General features: G+C 41.7%; 2 protein-coding genes and 1 pseudogene across 2 annotated transcripts; all 3 read left to right on the forward strand.

Moving 5' to 3' along the window:
• The first annotated feature begins 794 nt into the window (after positions 1-794).
• Positions 795-9,740, forward strand: LOC139924605 (testis-expressed protein 30-like; annotated as a pseudogene).
• A 516-nt stretch (positions 9,741-10,256) lies between these two features.
• LOC139924620 (ADP-ribosylhydrolase ARH1-like) lies at positions 10,257-15,671 on the forward strand. The gene is made up of 4 exons (XM_071915717.2): positions 10,257-10,326; positions 11,203-11,560; positions 12,916-13,279; positions 13,940-15,671. The coding sequence occupies exons 2-4, from the start codon at positions 11,236-11,238 to the stop codon at positions 14,349-14,351; spliced, it is 1,101 nt and encodes a 366-aa protein (XP_071771818.1). The 5' UTR covers positions 10,257-10,326; positions 11,203-11,235; the 3' UTR covers positions 14,352-15,671.
• A 929-nt stretch (positions 15,672-16,600) lies between these two features.
• Positions 16,601-19,634, forward strand: LOC139924685 (testis-expressed protein 30-like). The gene is made up of 5 exons (XM_071915792.2): positions 16,601-16,629; positions 17,249-17,485; positions 18,004-18,055; positions 19,001-19,215; positions 19,385-19,634. Exons 1-5 carry the CDS (start codon positions 16,612-16,614, stop codon positions 19,544-19,546), a joined length of 684 nt encoding a protein of 227 aa, XP_071771893.1. The 5' UTR covers positions 16,601-16,611; the 3' UTR covers positions 19,547-19,634.
• Positions 19,635-20,295: the final 661 nt, after the last annotated feature.

Consider the following 20,295-nt stretch of genomic DNA (forward strand, 5'->3'; position numbering starts at 1 on the left):
TATAATAAATATTTTTCTATGTTTGTATGTTAAAAGTGGTTATGATCTTCTCCTTTGGTCTTACACACATACACACACACACACAAACACACATGCCACAGCCTAAGATAGAATATGCTTTACAAAACTCAATATTCATATTCAGGCAGCAGGATGGTGTAGTGAGTAGGGAGGACCTGTAGCTGACCCTACAAAGAAAAGAGAAATTCTCCTGTGGGTATCATCAAAGTGTGTTTTCTATCGTTATTTTATCAAGCCAAGAGCCAGGTAGGGAGTTTGTAAAGTTGTAATGACCACTCCCGTACGCTAGACGTCAGTAATTTATAAAGTCAGACTGTAAACATTGGATTTTTTTTTTTTATATCCAGATAAGAAACATCCGGCAATGGATAAGTTTGACGAGGTAAATACTAATAAGCAAGTTAACATCTACAGTGTTATTATTACAATAAACCAGTCGTAGGCCTATCCTAGACCCGATATCGTTCCGTTTTCATTTATACAGAGAACGTCACGCCAAACTGTATTCAAAAATCCGGATAGCCAAACCTACATACGCTACCTCATAGAACATCACTTAAATTTTTTTTATGAATACATAGGGTCTATTGTATGGTTAAATTCGGCACACAACTGATTCACTAAGCACCACTTTATTTCAGTATAGTCTCAACTATTGTTTCAATTGCTGCCGCCCATCGCGTTGTATTTGGTAAAGGAAGATGGTGGGAATAACTTGGGAACTACGCTAAAAGTTGACATTTTATTGAACTAAGTGCCTCTTCTTGGACTGTATGTATGCCGAATATGAGAGTGGATCCTTACAATCTAGAAATGGTCTGGTGTTATGTTTCATGATGTATTTTTTATGGAGAATCAAGGCCATATTAATCTGAGAGATTTTTTTTAAAGGAGTTTGGCGTGACGTTCTCTCATCGGGTGGAGGATGGCACATCGGGGCTAGCTGGGAGTCAATACGTTATCTGTATAAGTTATTATTTATTTTCAGGACACAGTGAAGGTGCCAAGCATCTGGATGCTGCTGTGTGTGTCCCTGCCTCAGTGAATGATGTTCACACTGCTGTCATCCTCACACACGGTGCCGGTGGGGACATGAACTTCAAGCATCTGGTTTCTCTGGCACATGCTTTGGCTTCAAATGGGTTCATTTGTGTCCGTTTCACATGCAAAGGTTTAAACCTTGTTTATAGGGTGAAGGCTTACCGCGCTGTGTGGGTAAGCATTATGCAAAATATAATGGAAACAATATGGGTTTTTTTTTTCTGTGATAAAGAGTGAGACAAAAAAAGTAAAGGAAACATGAAAACAAGAATGAAAAACAAATAAATAAGCATGTGTACCTTTTGATATTATACATCTACTTATTGTAAATATTGTTAACCCTTTATGTGCCCACATTTTAAGGATAGTGTGTTTGAGGTGAAATAAGTATCTTCTTTAATCTCTCAGTACTAGGCTATTCAGTCATAAGCAAGGAAATAAACTAAGTAGGCTAAGTGAGAAAAATCACTCTTATATACAGTGTTCCTATAGTGATTCAGCCTAAAGCCTGTCTGGTACTCAACAGTGAGTTTATTGTAACGTTAATGTATTTTTGGTATCACTGCAGTATTCCTATGATAGTTTTGCAGTGATATTTAGACAGGATCCATATAAAATGTATCATAGGATGACTATATTACTAACTTTAGGTTACCAGGGTAACCCCGGTTCTCTGATGACTGAGTGAGGTATCTCATTATGGGAAGCGCCTTCTGGCGTGACCAATCATGGAAGCTCCAATAACACCACGTCTGTCGTGAGACAGACCAATCATCTTGAGATGCATGGGCCAGCCCGTCCCCCTTTATAAGCGCCCCCGGCGCTGCACCCGCCATTCTCAAGCGTATTTCTTCCACGTACCCTACGTATGCAAGCAGGGCAGTGTTGTGAGATACCTCACTCGGTTATCAGAAAACCGGGGTTACCCTGGTAACATAAAGTTCTCTTTCAAACCTCATTCGGTATCTCACTATGGGAGATGTGGCCCACTCCCGAATTGCATGCTCCAACCTCGACCCGAGACGGGTCGACACCACATGCCCTCCCCATGGGCTAGCACACAATGTGACATGCAAACACAACATGAACCCACACTCAGGACTGAGTGAGCCAGTGAAGGCTCCGTCACGTCCAGGCGGTAAAACCGAATGAATGTGTGTGGGGATGCCCAACTAGCAGCGGCACAGATGTCCCTCACAGAAATGCCCCTGAACAGGGCCCATGAGGTGACCATACCCCCGGTGGAGTGAGCCCGTAGACTCTCCGGGGGCTACAGTCCACGACTCATAAGCCAGAATAATAGCCTCTACCACCCAGTGTGACAGGCGCTGGCGAGTCAGAGCCCTCTCTCTGTGAGAGGGGGCCCAGGATACAAAGAGCTGGTTACTCTTTCTAAGTCCCTTAGTCCTATCCACATAGATGTGTAAAGCTCTCACAGGACAGAGTGAATTAAGCTGCTTCTCACTCTCCTCCGCAAAAGGCGGTGGGTGAAAAGCAAGCAGCACCAGCGTGGGGCAGCTGTATGCAGAATCGCTAACCTTACGCACGAAAGCCGGGTTAGGGCGCAGCATTACCGTCCCATAATCCGGAGAGAACTGCAAGCAGGATGCGTGCACAGATAGCGCATGTAATTCACTTATCCGTTTGGCTGACGTCAGAGCCAGCAACAGGATAGTTTTTAAAGAAAGCAACTTAAAATCAGCACAATCCAAGGGCTTGAAAGGCAACCCCGAGAGCACCTCCAAAACAGTTGGCAAGTCCCATGATGGAACTAAAGGTTTGCGCACGGGCCGCAGCCGGCGGGCTCCCTTCATAAACCTCTTTATCAGAGAATGCTGTCCGACCGGCGCATTCCCAAAACTCACATGGCAGGCTGAAATAGCGGCCAAATAGACCTAAATGGTGGAAAAAGCTTTACCATTGTCCAGTAAATCCTGCAGAAAGCATAACACATCTGGGACAGAACTCTGGAACGAAATGATGGCTCTAGCCTCACACCATCTCTCAAATACACGCCACTTGTTATCATATAATGATCACGTAGATGGTGCCCTCGCGCTTTGAATAGTCTCAATCACCCTCAATGGGAGACCCGACTCATTCAGATTTACCCTCTCACGTACCAAGCCCAGAGAGCCAGTCGTTTGGCGTGTGGGTGAAAAATCTGTCCGTGCGCCTGTGACACCAAGTCTGCGCGTAACGGCAGCGGCCATGGCTGGCTGTGAATGAGCTGCACCAGCTCCGCCATCCACGGTCTGCTGGGCCAATACGGGGCTATCAGAATCAAAGACAGCCGCTGCTCTCTCACTCTGATTAGTATCGGAGTGATGAGGCTGAGCGGGGGGAATGCGTACAGCAGCGCGTTTGGCCATGGGTGAGCCAGTGCGTCCGCTCCTAGTGGTGCGTCTCTGTTTCTTAACGAAAAGAACAGAGGACACTGCACGTTTTCGTGCGATGCGAAGAGATCTACGGACGCTCAGCCGAATCTCTCCCACACCAGGAGAAGCACTTCGGGGTTGAGCCTCCACTCGCCGTAGAGAGGATTGCCTCTGGAGAGTAAATCCGCCCCGCTGTTCAATACGCCGGGGACGTGCGCTGCGCGTAATGACAGCAGGCGCTCGCTGCTCCACAATATCAGACTCTGGGCCAGTCTGTGTAACTTTACGGAGCACGTGCCACCTTGCCGGTTTATATAAGCCACGGCTGTCGTGTTGTCCAACCTAACCAACACATGACACTTTCCCAGGAGTGGCAGGAAATGTTTGAGCGCTAGGAAAACAGCCAACAGCTCCAGGTAATTTATATGAGCATGACGGAGCCTCGGGGGCCAGGTCCCGTTTACTGACCTCCCCTCGAATACTGCTCCCCACCCTGTCAGTGAAGCATCCGTTGTCACTGTTTTCCTCATAACTACCGTTCCCAAGGGGACACCGGTAGTGAACACTTCCGGGTCTCTCCAATGACGGAGAGCCAGGAGGCATCCCGGGGAAACCCCCACCATACGTCTGAGGTGACGTTGTACGTCCAGACGCAGCGAGGATACCCAGCGCTGGAAATCCCTCATTCTCAGCAGCCCCTGAAGAACGACAGAAATGGCTGACGCCATCAGCCCTGTCAGGCGGAGGCAGGCTCGTAGCGAGATAGAGTTTCCCCGGCGAAACAGAGCCAGGTGTATGGAGCTTTTTTCCTATCTTTATTCAAGAGCGTGGTCTTTCAATTTGAGAGCATGATTTATTTATTTCACGTTAAGATTTTGTAATGCTTTCCCTCAAACCCTGCCCTCGCACTCAAATAGCTCCTGCTTGTGCTTAGATTTGCTCTGCTTCTGCTCTAAACTGTATGCTTGCACTCAGATATAATGTTGCTTGCACACAGATTTCCTGCGCTCCAGCTTCAGCCCTTCTCCTCGCACCGCTGCTTTTGTGCGCTCGTGAAACATCTGTTCTCAGATTTCTGCTCTGCTCTCGGATTTTTTGTGCAACAACCCTGTCAAAATTCCCCAACCAATAGAATGCCAGGTGTAGTGTTGACCAATGAAACGATCCCTGCCTCGTTGCGGGCGCGTTCGCTTTACTTCTTAGAGCGTCCCGTATGGGCGGTTACTCTTTAACCGGGTTCATCCACTCCCGCCCTCCGGGGCTTTATTAAATACGACTTTTGGAATAAAAGGACAGTTAATGTATATACCAGCGCCCGTACTTTTTCTTTTACTATAATAGCTAGATAAAATAGTAGCCGTATAGCACACCGGCCTCCCGTCGGTGTGCTAGAGGAGAAAACGACGTCACCTTCATGACTCAGGAGCGGGAGTCTCGCGGATCGCTGGCCAACATGGACCGCCAAAGTCAAGGACCTCAAGTAAGTTTTTTATTTTAATGGTGCTATTACTTCCTTCAAATTGAATTGGTTAAGTCATATTTGCGGCACAAGAATACATCCATGATAATATGCTTGGCTTTCAAGTGTTGTATGTTATGGGAACACTGTTGCTAGGCAACTAACAACAAAATGGACGTTGCCGTGTTTCTATTTTTCCTGTATTTTAGTGTTTAGGAATGGGAAAAGTACCAACAGCAAAAGTAACCAGCTAACACATTAAGACAGTAGAAAACAAAAGTAAATTCAATGAGCTACTACATTTTAAAAACGCATTTGGTGTGTTGTGTATATATCCTTCTCTTCAAATGATGTTTACTGTTGCTGTGTCAAAGTCTGCTCTATCAGAAAGGTTTCACATATTGTAAATACGGTAAACACGTCTTTATTGAACGTGAAATCAATAAATCATGCTCTTAAATTGAAAGACCAGGCTCTTGAATAAAGATAGGAAAAAAGCTCCATACAGGTGCTGGTGAAATTTCTCCACCCGAACTTGTGACATAAAAGCCCGAAAAGAAACAGGGTCTATTTCGAGGCCCAAATACACTATACTCTGAGTGGGAGACAAAACGCTCTTTGCGTGATTGACACTGAAGCCCAAGCTGTAAAGCCTGTCTAACAGCGCCTGAGTGTCTCTCTCTGCTTCCTCCCTGCTGGGAGCGCAGAGGGGAAAGTCGTCCAGATATGACAGCACTCTGAGGCCCGTGGCTCGCATCAGATTCAGAGCTGCTTCCACACACTTGCTGAAGACTCTCAGGGCGAGTGACAGCCCGAATGGCAGAGCCTGATATTCGTAGGCTACACCCTTGAAGGCGAACCTGAGATATTTTCTGTGTGCTGGATATATGCTTATGTGAAAATAAGCATCCTGCAGATCCACTGATGTGAACCAGTCGCCTGGTCGAATCGAGCGGAACAGAACATTGTGTGTGAGCATCCTGAATTTGTATTTCCGGAGGTGTGAATTGAGGAAACGTAAGTGCAGAATTGGACGTAATGAACCTCCCTTTTTCGGGACGAGGAAGTACCGGGAGTAAAAACCCTGACTCCTCTCCTCCTCCGGCACAATTTGAATTGCCCCTCGGCTTAAGAGAGAAGAAATTTTGCTCTCTAAAGCCTCTGCGGCTTCCCCCGTGGCTTCTGAGAAAAGCACACCATTGAAAGACGGTGGTTTCGCTGCGAACTGGAGCCTGTAACCCCTGACAACAGTTGTAAACACCCAGGGGTGAGCTGCGCATGCACGCCATTCTTGCGCTTTGACAGCGAGAGGACCTGGCGGCCTGATGCTCAAAGCTGCCGCTGCCTTAGCCAGGCAGCTGAGTGATGAAACGGAGGACGCAGTACAGGGCGTCGTCTGCCTGTCTTTCCCCCTGCACCCCAAGGAGGTTCTATATTAATCCCCCAGGACAGACACAGCTGGTCTTTCAGCAGCGGAGCGAGGACCTCAGGGGGTTGCCCTGACAGATGCCTGTGCTGTTTGTGTCAGGCACAGAGGACAACATGTGTGATAGGGTGAGAATGGAACACTGTTTTGGGGCTTTTTATACCAGAAAGAAGTCTTAAAATGTCTTAAATCGTAAAATTCATGGTCTTAAATGGTCTTGAATACAGTTATTTACACACATATTTGCTGTAAATTCACATTTGTTTTCTTCATATTCTAATATAATCAATTGTTATACAGTATATTGCATATATATTGATATTTCTATATTTTTCCACACTGCGTATATTTACGATTTTTGGTATATTTTTATATCGTACATATTCTATATTCATTCTTTCTGTTTCAGGAAGTTCTGCTTGTGTTATTTTGCACACAATGCTGTAATCCATACTTTTAATTCATGCACTCTACTTCACATGTTCTAGTATTGAAATTGTCGGTTGCACGCTTTCGTTTCAACATTATTGTTTGCTATAACAATCGTCTTGTGTTCTAGGTCCTTTTTGACGGTGTGGTAAAGGAAATGAAAGCTCCAGTTGAGGTTTTCTGGCTTTACTTACTTCCCTTTACTTACTTCCCTTTAAGTAAGTACTTCCCTTTAAGTAAAGGGAAGTAAGTAAAGGGAAAGGAAATGAAAGCTCCAGTTGAGGTTTTCTGGCTAAAAGGAGGCAGCCATGGTCTTACAGTAAAGGGAAGGTCTGAGGATTCTGTACTGGATGAGGTGAACTTTTTGTATTGTTGTACCAGTTCTCTTTTGTTGTCGTTTATATCTTCACTGTGAAATAAATGATATATTTTTTATATAATCTTCTGGTCAAGCTGTTGTTTTTTTTTTTGAAAATAATGAATTCCAGTGTAGGGAATTGCAAAATGACACAATGCTACCACAGAAACACTTTCTTATAATGTCAAAGAAAAGGCAAACATTTTTTTAACCCTTTAAATTTTAGCCCATTTGTTTCTCTAGCCTATGGCCTGGTGGTTGCGTTCACAGCTCAGTGAGACAGGCTTGACCTGTCCATAAAAAAAAACTGAAAATGAAAAATAAAATGATGTTGCAGGGTACATTGACTTAATACACCCAGTTTTTGGGAGGTTGGCCCATTGGTCGCCTAATGAGAACATAGACACCAAAATCATCCATTGTGTCCCTGGCAGATTATTGGCTCTGATGTTCCATGCTAACACTTTAGCATGCACTATGTTGAGTGATAGTAGGCTCCATGCTAACACTTTAGCATGCACTATGTTGAGTGATAGTAGGCTCCATGCTAACACTTTAGCATGCACTATGTTGAGTGATAGTAGGCTCCATGCTAACACTTTAGCATGCACTATGTTGAGTGATAGTAGGCTCCATGCTAACACTTTAGCATGCACTATGTTGAGTGATAGTAGGCTCCATGCTAACACTTTAGCATGCACTATGTTGAGTGATAGTAGGCTCCATGCTAACACTTTAGCATACACTATGTTGAGTGATAGTAGGCTCCATGCTAACACTTTAGCATGCACTATGTTGAGTGATAGTAGGCTCCATGCTAACACTTTAGCATGCACTATGTTGAGTGATAGTAGGCTCCATGCTAACACTTTAGCATACACTATGTTGAGTGATAGTAGGCTCCATGCTAACACTTTAGCATACACTATGTTGAGTGACAGTAGACTCCATGCTAACACTTTAGCATACACTATTTTCAGTGATAGTAGGCCACTAGCATAATCTTAGAAGTGAGAAAATGAGAACTTGTAGCAGCTCTAAACCAAAATTGTACGTAATCTTAAATGATATGTGTAGGAGATGGTAACTATGATACAAAAATAACACTACATAGTTTAATAGTACTGTTTTTAACTACCTGGGGCTGCTTACACTGTTTCCACAATGACGGTCACATATTGTAATGTAAGATAAGATAAGAACTTTATTAATCCCAGAGGGAAATTCAAGTTGTTACAGCAGCAAGACACTTAAGACAAAACAGTGTAGCTGTTTTCCTTGGTTACTTATGGAGACATTGGGGTATTTGTACTGTACAAAGCTGCACTGTTTTTTTCACATCTGGCAGAAGATGGAGACAAAGACAGACAAAATGCCACAGGGGTTGCCACCGGAACACACTGGAGGAGATTGTTTGAAAAACAGCTTCTGGTGACATCTGAGAGATAGATCTATCCAAATCTTCAAGTTTATCCCCAGTGGTCTCCTGTACAGTATTTGCTGTTTAGGGCCTCCATGTTTTGCTGCTCAACATGCTATGGGATGACATCAAACCTAATATGCCTCTTCATTGATGCCAAGTGGACCTGCTTCCAATGCACATAATGGGAGCATGTATAATGGTACTGTAAGCCAATCAAAGTAGAATACTGATTGCAAATAAAATATACCCAGATTTATAGTTTGACCAGCTTATTGGTATATTGGCTTACTGCTATAATGGTAAATAGTCTTTTGACTAACAATAACAACAAATTGAGGGAAGTTAATCAGTGCAAAACATCAACAGCAACAATGTTTATCCCTTTAACAGTCCCCTCTCTCCTTATTTCACCCTCTCTTTTTAAAGTGCAACATTTTGGAATAAAGCTCCAAAACCTAGTGGCTTGTGAAAAGTGCTATAGAAATAAAGCTAAATTGAATAGAAAAACCATTCAGAATAATCCTCTCTCTCTCTTTCTCTGAGGTTTATAAATGTATGATGTGTATGTTTATGAATTGTGTAAGCTTTTATGAATGTGATAACTATCTGCTAAAATATTGACATTATCATTAAAACCACAGAGACAGGAACATTGTCATTTCCATAATTAGTTAAGCAGTTTAGTTATTCAGTATTAGCCTAGGCCTAATAATCAAATTACTGGAATCATTATGATCATTAATCAAAGTGCATCAAAGACAGATGTACACAATATACTGTAAGTAGCAATGATGTTGCAAATTCGCACCTCCAGAGTTTATAGTACAACAGTGGCACTGAAGATCATATTTCAGATTCAGATCATATTCCAAACATAGGCCTACAATAAAAACAGACAAGTGTAATTTAATTAAGTATCAGCTTCAGGTGATTCCGGTGGCAGAAGTTGTGAAACTGCTGTTGCATTTTGACTATGGCCGTTTCCTGCTTAGCGTCACCCTGCGGTTCACTTGCAGTTCGCCTCGTCATCTCATTCACTCCCACACAGTTAAGACGCGAATGTTCTGCTTCACACCCACGGCTAAATGTTTTAAATTTGTTGCTGCAGACCTCCAATGTCAGGCCAATCTCCGCTGTCAGGCCACCTCCACGCTCAGGTCTCTTCTTCGTCAGTTATTTTGAACTCCCAGTACGGTACCCTCTGAAGCTGAGGTTCCGTGAAACTCGCCACAATTTCATTTCCAGTCTTGTCGCCGAAGCGCATTTTCTTTTCAAAATAAAAGCCCCGCGAGGCTGCCCCAAAAAACACGGTTGTGAGTGGTGAAATCTCCCCTAATTAATGATTTAGCAAAATGTTTAAGGGGACAACGTAGGCTATTTCATGACTGTCTTATAGTTTGGGGATAGTGCTAACCGGGAGAGATGTAATATCAGAACAATAGAAGTTGCAGGAGATATCTCATCCTTCCCCTCCGTTTCTAGCTGATGTTTTCATTAATTTTGTTTACTGCTTGTTTTCATTCATTCATGCATACGCTTAATTATTCACACGTACAAAAAAAAATGCATTAGACATTTCAAACAAAACACTGATTAACCGACCTACAACAACGTCGGAAAAAGATAGTGGTGGCACTGTCCTGACAGCGGTGGTAAAGAGCAATTAAAATAACCAACGATGAAGAAGAACGTTGGGCTGCGTCATTAGAATGAGAGAAGAAGAGACCTGAGAGGTGGAGCTGACAGCGGAGGTTAGCCTGACCAACACGGGACGACTGGGGAATCAACGAGGTAAGTTAAATTGAAATTATTAACAGCAGCTCTTCACTCTTTTCTCGCGAACAGAAACATATGAGCTCCTCATCAGATTTAGGGCACATTTTGTCTCGATAGATAAAGAATACAATGGTTCCCTGATTGAAGGGAGAGAGGTGTAATGACAGGTTTCTTGATTAAAAAGGAAGTGAGTAAGACTTCCGCTGTAGCCTACCATATCACAAATTGTCCATAATATACTGTGTCAGTGGGGGTTGATAGTGTTGTCGATACTGTTACCTTTCCTGTCCGTTCCGAACCGTGCTGCAGGGCCGAAGAAGGCTACTAATGCCGCGACTGTGCGTCTACATTCAGCGTAAACCCAAACCCAACTATCCTAAACAGTCGTTATTTGAGAACAGTCGTTATTATTTCACCGTCTGTCCAATTCAACGTTTTTGTCAAAAAGTAAAGCTACAGTCTATTGTGCTTTACTAGTAGCCTAACATTACAACCTAACATTACAACGTCTTGAGCAGTGAAATTGGCAGAACTGATTTACTGGCATTTCGACACCGGCTACTTTTCACACATGACGGTGTGCCGTTACGTTTACGGCAGGCTGCATGTGTGAAAGGGTCTATATAGTATACTGTATGTAATGAGCACATTACCCACTGTATGAGCACCCTCCTACCACAACACTGTGGTAGGAGGGTGCCTTCAAACAAAAACACAGCCTCGGCCCACACCTGTGTTTTTGAATGCAGAAAGCTCTGCGCCATGGCTTTTTCACTCATTACCATGGAGCAACCCCTGCTGATATTTACTAGTCATATTATGCTTCAGTAAGGCAGAAATATTACACAGTGAACTTTTATAAGGTATTTAAATTTTTTTCTTTTTTCACAGATCTGTCTTTTGCCCTCTCTACAGCCAGATATCATGTCTGATCAAATTCCTCTGAAGGAGAGATATGAAGCTAGCATGGTCCTCAGTGGTGTAGGCGATGCCCTTGGGTACAACCATGGCAATTGGGAGTTTGAGGCAGATGGAGAGGCTATTCATCGCCAGGTAAAAGAGCGAGGGGGTTTGGCCAAGTTGAACGTCAAGGACTTCCCAGTCAGTGATGACACGGTTATGCACTTGGCCACAGCAGACGCACTGATTGAGGTTGGGAAGAAGGCAAAGTCAACCTTACCAGACCTGTGTCGGGAATTGGTGAAAAAGTACATAGAATGTATGAGAGACATGAGTGGACGTGCAGCAGGTAAGTTTTAGATAAGCTCAAGTGAAGTAAAAAGTCAACAGTCAAAGATGTATACCACAAATTGCCAAAAATTAGCTGGACAAAATCTAGCCAAAATAATCAATTTATTAACACAAATGCATAGTGTCAAACTTAAAAGTGCAACAATAACAGAAAAGGAAAAAAGAACGCTCGATAAGCAGATGTTTCAGCTCATGCTTTCATCAGTGCTCTAGAGAGAAAACACATTACCCATTAAGATAAGACTTTATAATTAGAGAGAAAATTCATAACAGGTGAATCACTTAAACATCCTTAAATATCCTCATACTTCATAATCCGATCAACGATCAGCCTAGGCTGATACGATCAACCGAGCTCATTAACCAGAGGTGAAGATCAGTCGGTGATTACAGTCCCACACCCTTACAATGAATATCACAAAGCATTCTGAGTTCACTTGTAAAGCAATAAAAACAATGTAATAAAAACAAAGAATCAGTGGATATAACCTTTATAGAAAACAGCTCAAACTGAGATCCTCGTTCATACCATTTCGAGCAACATTCGTCTACAGATAACCTCAACTGAAATGTTTTCTTTACACTTAAACAGTTACTGCATGATCCCATGGTTTGGGGTCTGGGGGAGTGTTTCCTTGAGGACGTAGGTTTTTCTCAAATCAAGAAACAATAGCCAAGACCTGTTTTTTGTCATCAAGATCAAAGTCTGCTTGGTCAAAACTGCTCCTACATTGAGAGACAAACTTTGTGGACTCTGTCCCAGGCTGATTTAGCAGGGCTGTGATGTTAAGTTTATTGCGGTGCATAATGACAAACAACAGTTTGTGGGTCCACAAGGTCTCTTGATGACATCACAGGTTAGAGTCTTTCCTTGCGATCATGTGCTGGTGGGGAAGTCAATTTGAGGAACTTTATTCAAACAAATGTTAGGTTAGTCTGGCTAACGGCAACGTGCATGATTATGTGTTTTCTGACTGTTGACTGACACAAAACTTGATTTTTTGCCTTGTTGAGAAGGTTAAAGGTCACCATTGCATCATAACTCGGAAACTCAAGTAGCAAAAGTTTCCAACTTAATCGTCCAACTTTGTAGGACGTTCATGTGAAATTTCCAAGTAGGAAATTTGTTTTTGCGATATGTCCGATAGCACATGAATGCACAATTTGCTCTCTTGTTTGGCTTTTGGAGAGACTTGTTCATGGTCACAAATCTCAATGGAATTGTCCAAAGCATAACATGTTTTGTGATTGATGTTTTTGTGTTTGTGTGAGTTTTTCCCTTTAAGCTTATGCCCAAACAGTGGAGAAAATGCTGAAACATACACCACACTCTTGGTTCTCTTTCTTCTGCAGGCTTGACCTGCATGTCCAGCGTCGCCCTACTTGAAAGGAGAACTGACGGAGACTATAAGATCCCCTTCAACAGGGGTGGCGGAGGTTGTGGCGCGGCCATGCGGGCCATGTGCATTGGCCTGCGTTTTCCCAAGCCAGAGCAGGAGCACCACCTGATTGCAGCGAGCGTGGAGAGCGGCCGCCTGACCCACCACCATCCCACCGGATACCTGGGGGCCGTGGCTGCAGCCCTGTTCACAGCCTATGCAGTCATGGGGACCCTGCCTGTGGAGGCATGGGGTCACGGCTTGATGGAAGTCTTGGAGAAGACCAAGCAGTATATTAGAGAGTCAGGCCACTGTGTTGACCAGAACCTCCACAGCTGGTGAGTGGGGAGGGCTTTCATGTATTTTGTATATACTCTAGATGAGCTCAAATGTGTCACAGCAAGTTATGAAACGGAGTTTTATGTATAATGATTATTACACGGCTTTGCTGAATTCTCAATTCTGATTGGCCAGTGAAGGCATTTTGAGGTCTGTTCTGCCATCTAATCATATCGCTCTGCAGTCAAGAAGTCTAGTGGATTTTGTTGATCAACAGCGAGACTCGGCATCACATTACGGTCTTGATCCACCCAGCTGGGGCTTATTTTGTAATAATGACCGACTCACTGTACATTATCCCATATTTACCTTTTTTTTTTTGTTTGAATGGCACTGTATCAGCATCCAGCAATGGAATAGCACATGTGACAGAAGACTTAAAGAGGCATTAAGTGATCTATGACTTTTATCAACCTCTATTGGCGACCAAGGAAATGCATCAACATCAACATAGGTCTCTGGATTACGGTGGCCTGTAATTGACATAAATAATATAGTCAAATTTTCCCAATAGAAATAAACAAGCTAGCAAATCAGTGCAGAAATTGGGAATGTCTTGAAATTCCAATGGGTGGGGAGTTTTTGTTCCAAAACAGAGAAAGTGAGTTCTGGCCCGTGTAATCTTGTTACAACCCGTTTTAAAAGTTTGTATTTCACAGGGGCTACTTTGAGAACGCATGGATGACATACCTGACACAGAGGGGCATCCTTGATGGGAAAAGCAAAGCCTGCTTTCCAGAGTGCTATGGTGTGAAAGAAAGAGAGGAATTCTACCGCCTCATTGCTTTCCGTAATTGCGGGGGCGCCAGTGGACATGATGCCCCTATGATAGCTTATGATGCTCTCCTGAGTGCCGGGGACTCATGGGAAAAGCTGGCCAATCACGGGTTCTTCCATGGTGGGGACAGCGATTCAACTGCTGCAATTGCAGCCGCTTGGTGGGGGGCCATATATGGCTTCAGAGGAGTCCCAGAGCTTAACCACAAGCGGCTAGAATACAGGGATAAACTGATCAAGGCAGCACAGCAGCTTCTTCAGCTGAGTAGTAAACCTTTTAATGAAGAAGAATGAAGGAAACTCGAAGATGGCTAATTCTACAGTCAAGTCCACAGGCTGTTAAAGAGTACTTCAACACTAAATTTCATAGTGACTAAAATTGCTGTAGCACTGCTCTCTGGGTTGAAACGTTCAAACATGTTGCACTTCTGGCCACACCCAAATCAAAGCAGGTATTTTGCCTTTGACATCACTGATCGGGGTGTGGCCAGAAGTGCAACATGCTTGAAAGTTTCAACCCATAGAAAGCAGTGCAGCAGCAATTTTATGCCCCATGTGATTTAGTGTTTATTTACTCTTTAATGTAAAGTAGAACCTAATTTTATCCAAACTAACCACCTTACCAAACAGGCGTTAAGAGCCAACAGTGCCGCAGTCTGAAAATATAGTTTCTACATTGTGTGTCTTTCTTGCAATGTCCTGATTGATACCTGCAGCAAATGGTATTTGAAAGGCAGATAATACTTTTTGCTGTATCTTTGCTTAGTTGTTATGTTGAAAAGCAATAGAAATGAAATAATAGGGGCTGAATCTGCCACATGACCTATGTCGCATGTCATCCCTCTTTCTTTCTCCCAGTCTTTCCTGTCTCTCTACTTTCAACTATGTAATAAATGACAAAAAATTATAATTTCTTTTGTTAAGAAATTGAATCATAAAGTAAAATTGTTAAATTGACTGTATAAGGTAACCCAATCACTGTGAACTGTGCACAAAATGTCTTAAACGCAAAATAGTAATGGAACTGAAAAGATTGTTGTAGTAGTCAATTCAGTCAGAATTTAAAATAGGATTATACTAAGTGCACTTTATACTACCTGTCTTATCTTTACTGTAAATACAGTCTTAATATCTATCATTAACTTTTTAGTGTCTTATCTTTATTTTTCAGTGTCTCTGTTCTCACATGGTTTTTAATGTCTGTCGGTTATTTTGACTTGACAATGTAAGAAATAAAATGTATACTGTGTCTTTTTAAATGAATAGTACACTCTGTTCTTTCTTCCCTTTGTCCTGCAAAGTGGAGTGCCCTTTGTCCTACATACCACAATAATGTAATGATGTAATCAGTGCTTGAATGTATGCATGTTCACTATCTATGATTATGTGTGGTTTTGAGTGATTCTGTAGGTGGACACGCAGTTAGAAGTCCGAACTGGTGGGTTGGTTTTGAGCCAAGTGGGTTTGGCTATGGGCCAAGATTTATGGTTTTGTTTACTTCAACCTATATAAGTGGATCCTCAACTCCTGTCTTTGTCACTTCTTTGCTACTTGTTTGGTACATTGAACTGAACCATGCATGTATGAATAAAGAATCCACGGAAGACTCTTGAACCTTTGCTTCTTTATTTAGACCCACAACGGGTGAAGTAAAACTTCGCCTTTACAACTTGTCTTGTTATTGTTCACTTTTATACTACCGGTAATTTTTGTGTTGGTTGGAAGTGGATAGGAGCCATGTCTTATCTTACCATATCTTTTAACATTATTTTTTTCACTTAGTTATTCAAATTTTTATTCCTGTTTTGGATAATAAGTACTACCTTGTGGATTCACCTGTGGAATTGTGAATAAATCATTTTGTACTTTTTATGATGTAGATGTTCCTGACTGAAGTGATATTTGGTGCAAATAGATTTTTGTGCTACTTCTGTGATCTTTAGATCGTTTTTGAAGTTGGGGTCATTGTTTTTTTCAGTATATGGACTTACTACAAGATGGAGCCATTTACTGGTACTGGAACTCTGAACTCCGAACTCATCATCCCATTATGAAATAATACTTATCTGATATCATCTGTCCTGCTCTGACATGAATGTTACATGCTACTTAACTCATTTTTATAAAAAAAAAAATTCTATGTTTGTATGTTAAAAGTGGTTATGATCTTCTCCTTTGGTCTTACACACATACGCACGCACGCACACACAAACACACACACACACACACACACACACACAAACACGCACACATACACACACATGCCACAGCATAAGATAGAATATATGCTTTACAAAACTCAATATTCATATTCAGGCAGCAGGATGGTGTAGTGAGTAGGGAGGACCTGTAGCTGACCCTACAAAGAAAAGAGAAATTCTCCTGTGGGTATCATCAAAGTGTGTTTTCTATCGTTATTTTATCAAGCCAAGAGCCAGGTAGGGAATTTGTAAAGTTGTAATGACCACTCCTGTACGCTAGATGTCAGTAATTTATAAAGTCAGACTGTAAACATTGGATTTTTTTTTTATATCCAGATAAGAAACATCCGGCAATGGATAAGTTTGACGAGGTAAATACTAATAAGCAAGTTAACATCTACAGTGTAATTACCGGTATTACAATAAACCAGTCATAGGCCTATCCTAGACCCGATATCGTTCCGTTTTCTTTTATACAGAGAACGTCACGCCAAACTGTATTCAAAAATCCGGATAGCCAAACCTACACACGCTACCTCATAGAACATCGCTTAAATTTTTTTTATGAATACATAGGGTCTATTGTATGGTTAAATTCGGCACACAACTGATTCACAAAGCTAACTAACTAACTTTATTTTAGTATAGTCTCAACTATTGTTTCAATTGCTGCCGCCCATCGCGTTGTATTTGGTAAAGGAAGATGGTGGGAATAACTTGGGAACTACGCTAAAAGTTGACATTTTATTGAAATAAGTGCCTCTTCTTGGACTGTATGTATGCCGAATACGAGAGTGGATCCTTACAATCTAGAAATGGTCTGGTGTTATGTTTCATGATGTATTTTTTATGGAGAATCAAGGCCATATTAAACAGAGATTTTTTTTAAAGGAGTTTGGCGTGACGTTCTCTCATCGGGTGGAGGATGGCACATATCGGGGCTAGCTGGGAGTCAATACGTTATCTGTATAAGTTATTATTTATTTTCAGGACACAGTGAAGGTGCCATTTGGGACAAAGCATCTGGATGCTGCTGTGTGTGTCCCTGCCTCAGTGAATGATGTTCACACTGCTGTCATCCTCACACACGGTGCCGGTGGGGACATGAACTTCAAGCATCTGGTTTCTCTGGCACATGCTTTGGCTTCAAATGGGTTCATTTGTGTCCGTTTCACATGCAAAGGTTTAAACCTTGTTTATAGGGTGAAGGCTTACCGCGCTGTGTGGGTAAGCATTATGCAAAATATAATGGAAACAATATGGGTTTTTTTTTTCTGTGATAAAGAGTGAGACAAAAAAAGTAAAGGAAACATGAAAACAAGAATAAAAAACAAATAAATAAGCATGTGTACCTTTTGATATTATACATCTACTTATTGTAAATATTGTTAACCCTTTATGTGCCCACATTTTAAGGATAGTGTGTTTGAGGTGAAATAAGTATCTTCTTTAATCTCTCAGTACTAGGCTATTCAGTCATAAGCAAGGAAATAAACTAAGTAGGCTAAGTGAGAAAAATCACTCTTATATACAGTGTTCCTATAGTGATTCAGCCTAAAGCCTGTCTGGTACTCAACAGTGAGTTTATTGTAACGTTAATGTATTTTTGGTATCACTGCAGTATTCCTATGATAGTTTTGCAGTGATATTTAGACAGGATCCATATAAAATGTATCATAGGATGACTATATTACTAACACTATTTTTCTGTCAATAACTTGCTATACGCTCTTTCTTTTTGCCAGGACTACTTGAAATCACTAGAGAAGTTCACCATAAGGCACATATACCTTGGAGGTAAGCAACAATAGACACACAGGTATGTGTACACACAAGTGTAATGTAAGGCCATGTATTAATACAGCTACTAATATTAATGGGTGAAGAATTTGCATGACCTAACTACACAATAAAGTTGCTTACTTCTTAACTAGTGAAAACCAGCTTAGTGCCAGATTAAGCCCATTTATAAAGAAGAAGTCCAAAGAACAATATGCAAAACCTAAATCAAATGATCGAATTGTAAAATGAGATAATTTACCTTATCAGGAAACCATGACACTTGAAATGAATCTTCTACTAGTAAGTCAAATGTTTCCACAAGTAATTTCAATTGTATAGAATGGAAAATAGAAAAAGTAATCTTACAATGCAGCTGCAGTGAAAAACGTACGGGTCATCAGCTGGCCGATAAAGGTTACCTCCACAGGCATTTTAGATGTGCAAATCAGCAAGGACCTCATGAAAATCCTGCAGTCTCTCAGCCACATCAGCACGTGTATAAAAATCATCTTAGTTGACTGCAGTTGATATACTCTTTTTCTCAACTCAAACCAGTAAATTTTATTAAAAGGGGAAAGCCACTGGAACTGACCTATAGGTACTCATTCTCTAACAGTAATTGTAAACCCATAAAGTAAGAAAAAAAAAAAAGATTTTGCTATTCCCTTGAAGACCTGTGAATAAATAGGCTCACAATGCTGAACGAGAAAGCCAATCCTTTTATTCCAAATATAGTTTATTACGAAGATCAAACCGCAAAATACAGTAGCACATCCTGAGCAGGATTATCTGTCTGTATCCTAAATAACTGCTTAATCAAAATGAACATGTGACATCAAAAAGTTCCTGTAACCATTATATTTGGTTTCCAACATATTTTTCATTTGTGTAAGTATGAGCTGTGAGACTAACAAACTGCCATCATCATCATCGCGTCATCACTGTGCGACCCGTCGGCAGGCAGGTCAATGGGAAGTCGTGCTGCCGCTGCCTTAGCCAGGCAGCTGAGTGATGAAACGGAGGACGCGATACAGGGCGTCGTCTGCCTGTCTTTCCCCCTGCACCCCCCAGGACAGACGCACGCCCATCAGCAGCGGAGCGAGGACCTCAGGGGGCTGCCCCAACAGATGCCTGTGCTGTTTGTGTCAGGCACAGAGGACAACATGTGTGATAGGGTGAGAATGGAACACTGTTTTGGGGCTTTTTATACCAGAAAGAAGTCTTAAAATGTCTTAAATTGTAGTATTAAATTGTCTTGAATACAGTTTACACAGATATATATATGCTTTTGTTCCAACGTGAATGTTTACTATAGTGATCGTCTTGTGTTCTCTCTTTGCCTAGGTCCTTTTTGACGGTGTGGTAAAGGAAATGAAAGCTCCAGTTGAGGTTTTCTGGCTAAAAGGAGGCAGCCATGGTCTTACAGTAAAGGGAAGGTCTGAGGATTCTGTATTGGATGAGGTAAACTCACAAGTCATCACCTGGATTATAAAGCAGACAGCATAGACTACCTAATGTTATGTGATTCTTGTTTTTTGTATTGTTGTACCAGTTCTCTTTTGTTGCCGTTTATATCTTCACTGTGAAATAAATTATATATTTTTTACATAATCTTTTCGTCAAGCTGGTTGGGTTTTTTGAAAATAATGAATTCCAGTGTAGGGAATTGCAAAATTACACAATGCTACCACAGAAACACTTTCTTATTATGTCAAAGAAAAGGCAAACATTTTTTTAACCCTTTAAATTTTAGCCCATTTTGCAGGCCATTTGTTTCTCTAGCCTATGGCCTGGTGGTTGCGTTCACAGCTCAGTGAGACAGGCTTGACCTGTCCATAAAAAAAAACTGAAAATGAAAAATAAAATGATGAGTACATTGACTTAATACACCCAGTTTTTGGGAGGTTGACCCATTGGTCGCCTAATGAGAACATAGACACCAAAATCATCCATTGTGTCCCTGGCAGATTATTGGCTCTGATGTTCCATGCTAACACTTTAGCATGCACTATGTTGAGTGATAGTAGGCTCCATGCTAACACTTTAGCATGCACTATGTTGAGTGATAGTAGGCTCCATGCTAACACTTTAGCATAAACTATTTTCAGTGATAGTAGGCCACTAGCATAATCTTAGAAGTGAGAAAATGAGAACTTGTAGCAGCTCTAAACCAAAATGGTAAGTAATCTTAAATGATATGTGTAGGAGATGGTAACTATGATACAAAAATAACACTACATAGTTTAATAGTACTG

This window comes from Centroberyx gerrardi, chromosome 10, assembly GCF_048128805.1.
Source record: "Centroberyx gerrardi isolate f3 chromosome 10, fCenGer3.hap1.cur.20231027, whole genome shotgun sequence".
Taxonomy (NCBI): domain Eukaryota; kingdom Metazoa; phylum Chordata; class Actinopteri; order Beryciformes; family Berycidae; genus Centroberyx; species Centroberyx gerrardi.

Coding starts and splice junctions, on each gene's coding strand:
- LOC139924620 (XM_071915717.2), top strand. CDS start 11,236: ATGTCTGATCAAATTCCTCTGAAGGAGAGATATGAAGCTAGCATGGTC. Junction 11,561..12,915: donor CATGAGTGGACGTGCAGCAG/GTAAGTTTTAGA, acceptor TTTCTTCTGCAG/GCTTGACCTGCATGTCCAGC. Junction 13,280..13,939: donor GACCAGAACCTCCACAGCTG/GTGAGTGGGGAG, acceptor TGTATTTCACAG/GGGCTACTTTGAGAACGCAT.
- LOC139924685 (XM_071915792.2), top strand. Junction 17,486..18,003: donor AGGCTTACCGCGCTGTGTGG/GTAAGCATTATG, acceptor TCTTTTTGCCAG/GACTACTTGAAATCACTAGA. Junction 18,056..19,000: donor AAGGCACATATACCTTGGAG/GTAAGCAACAAT, acceptor ACCCGTCGGCAG/GCAGGTCAATGGGAAGTCGT.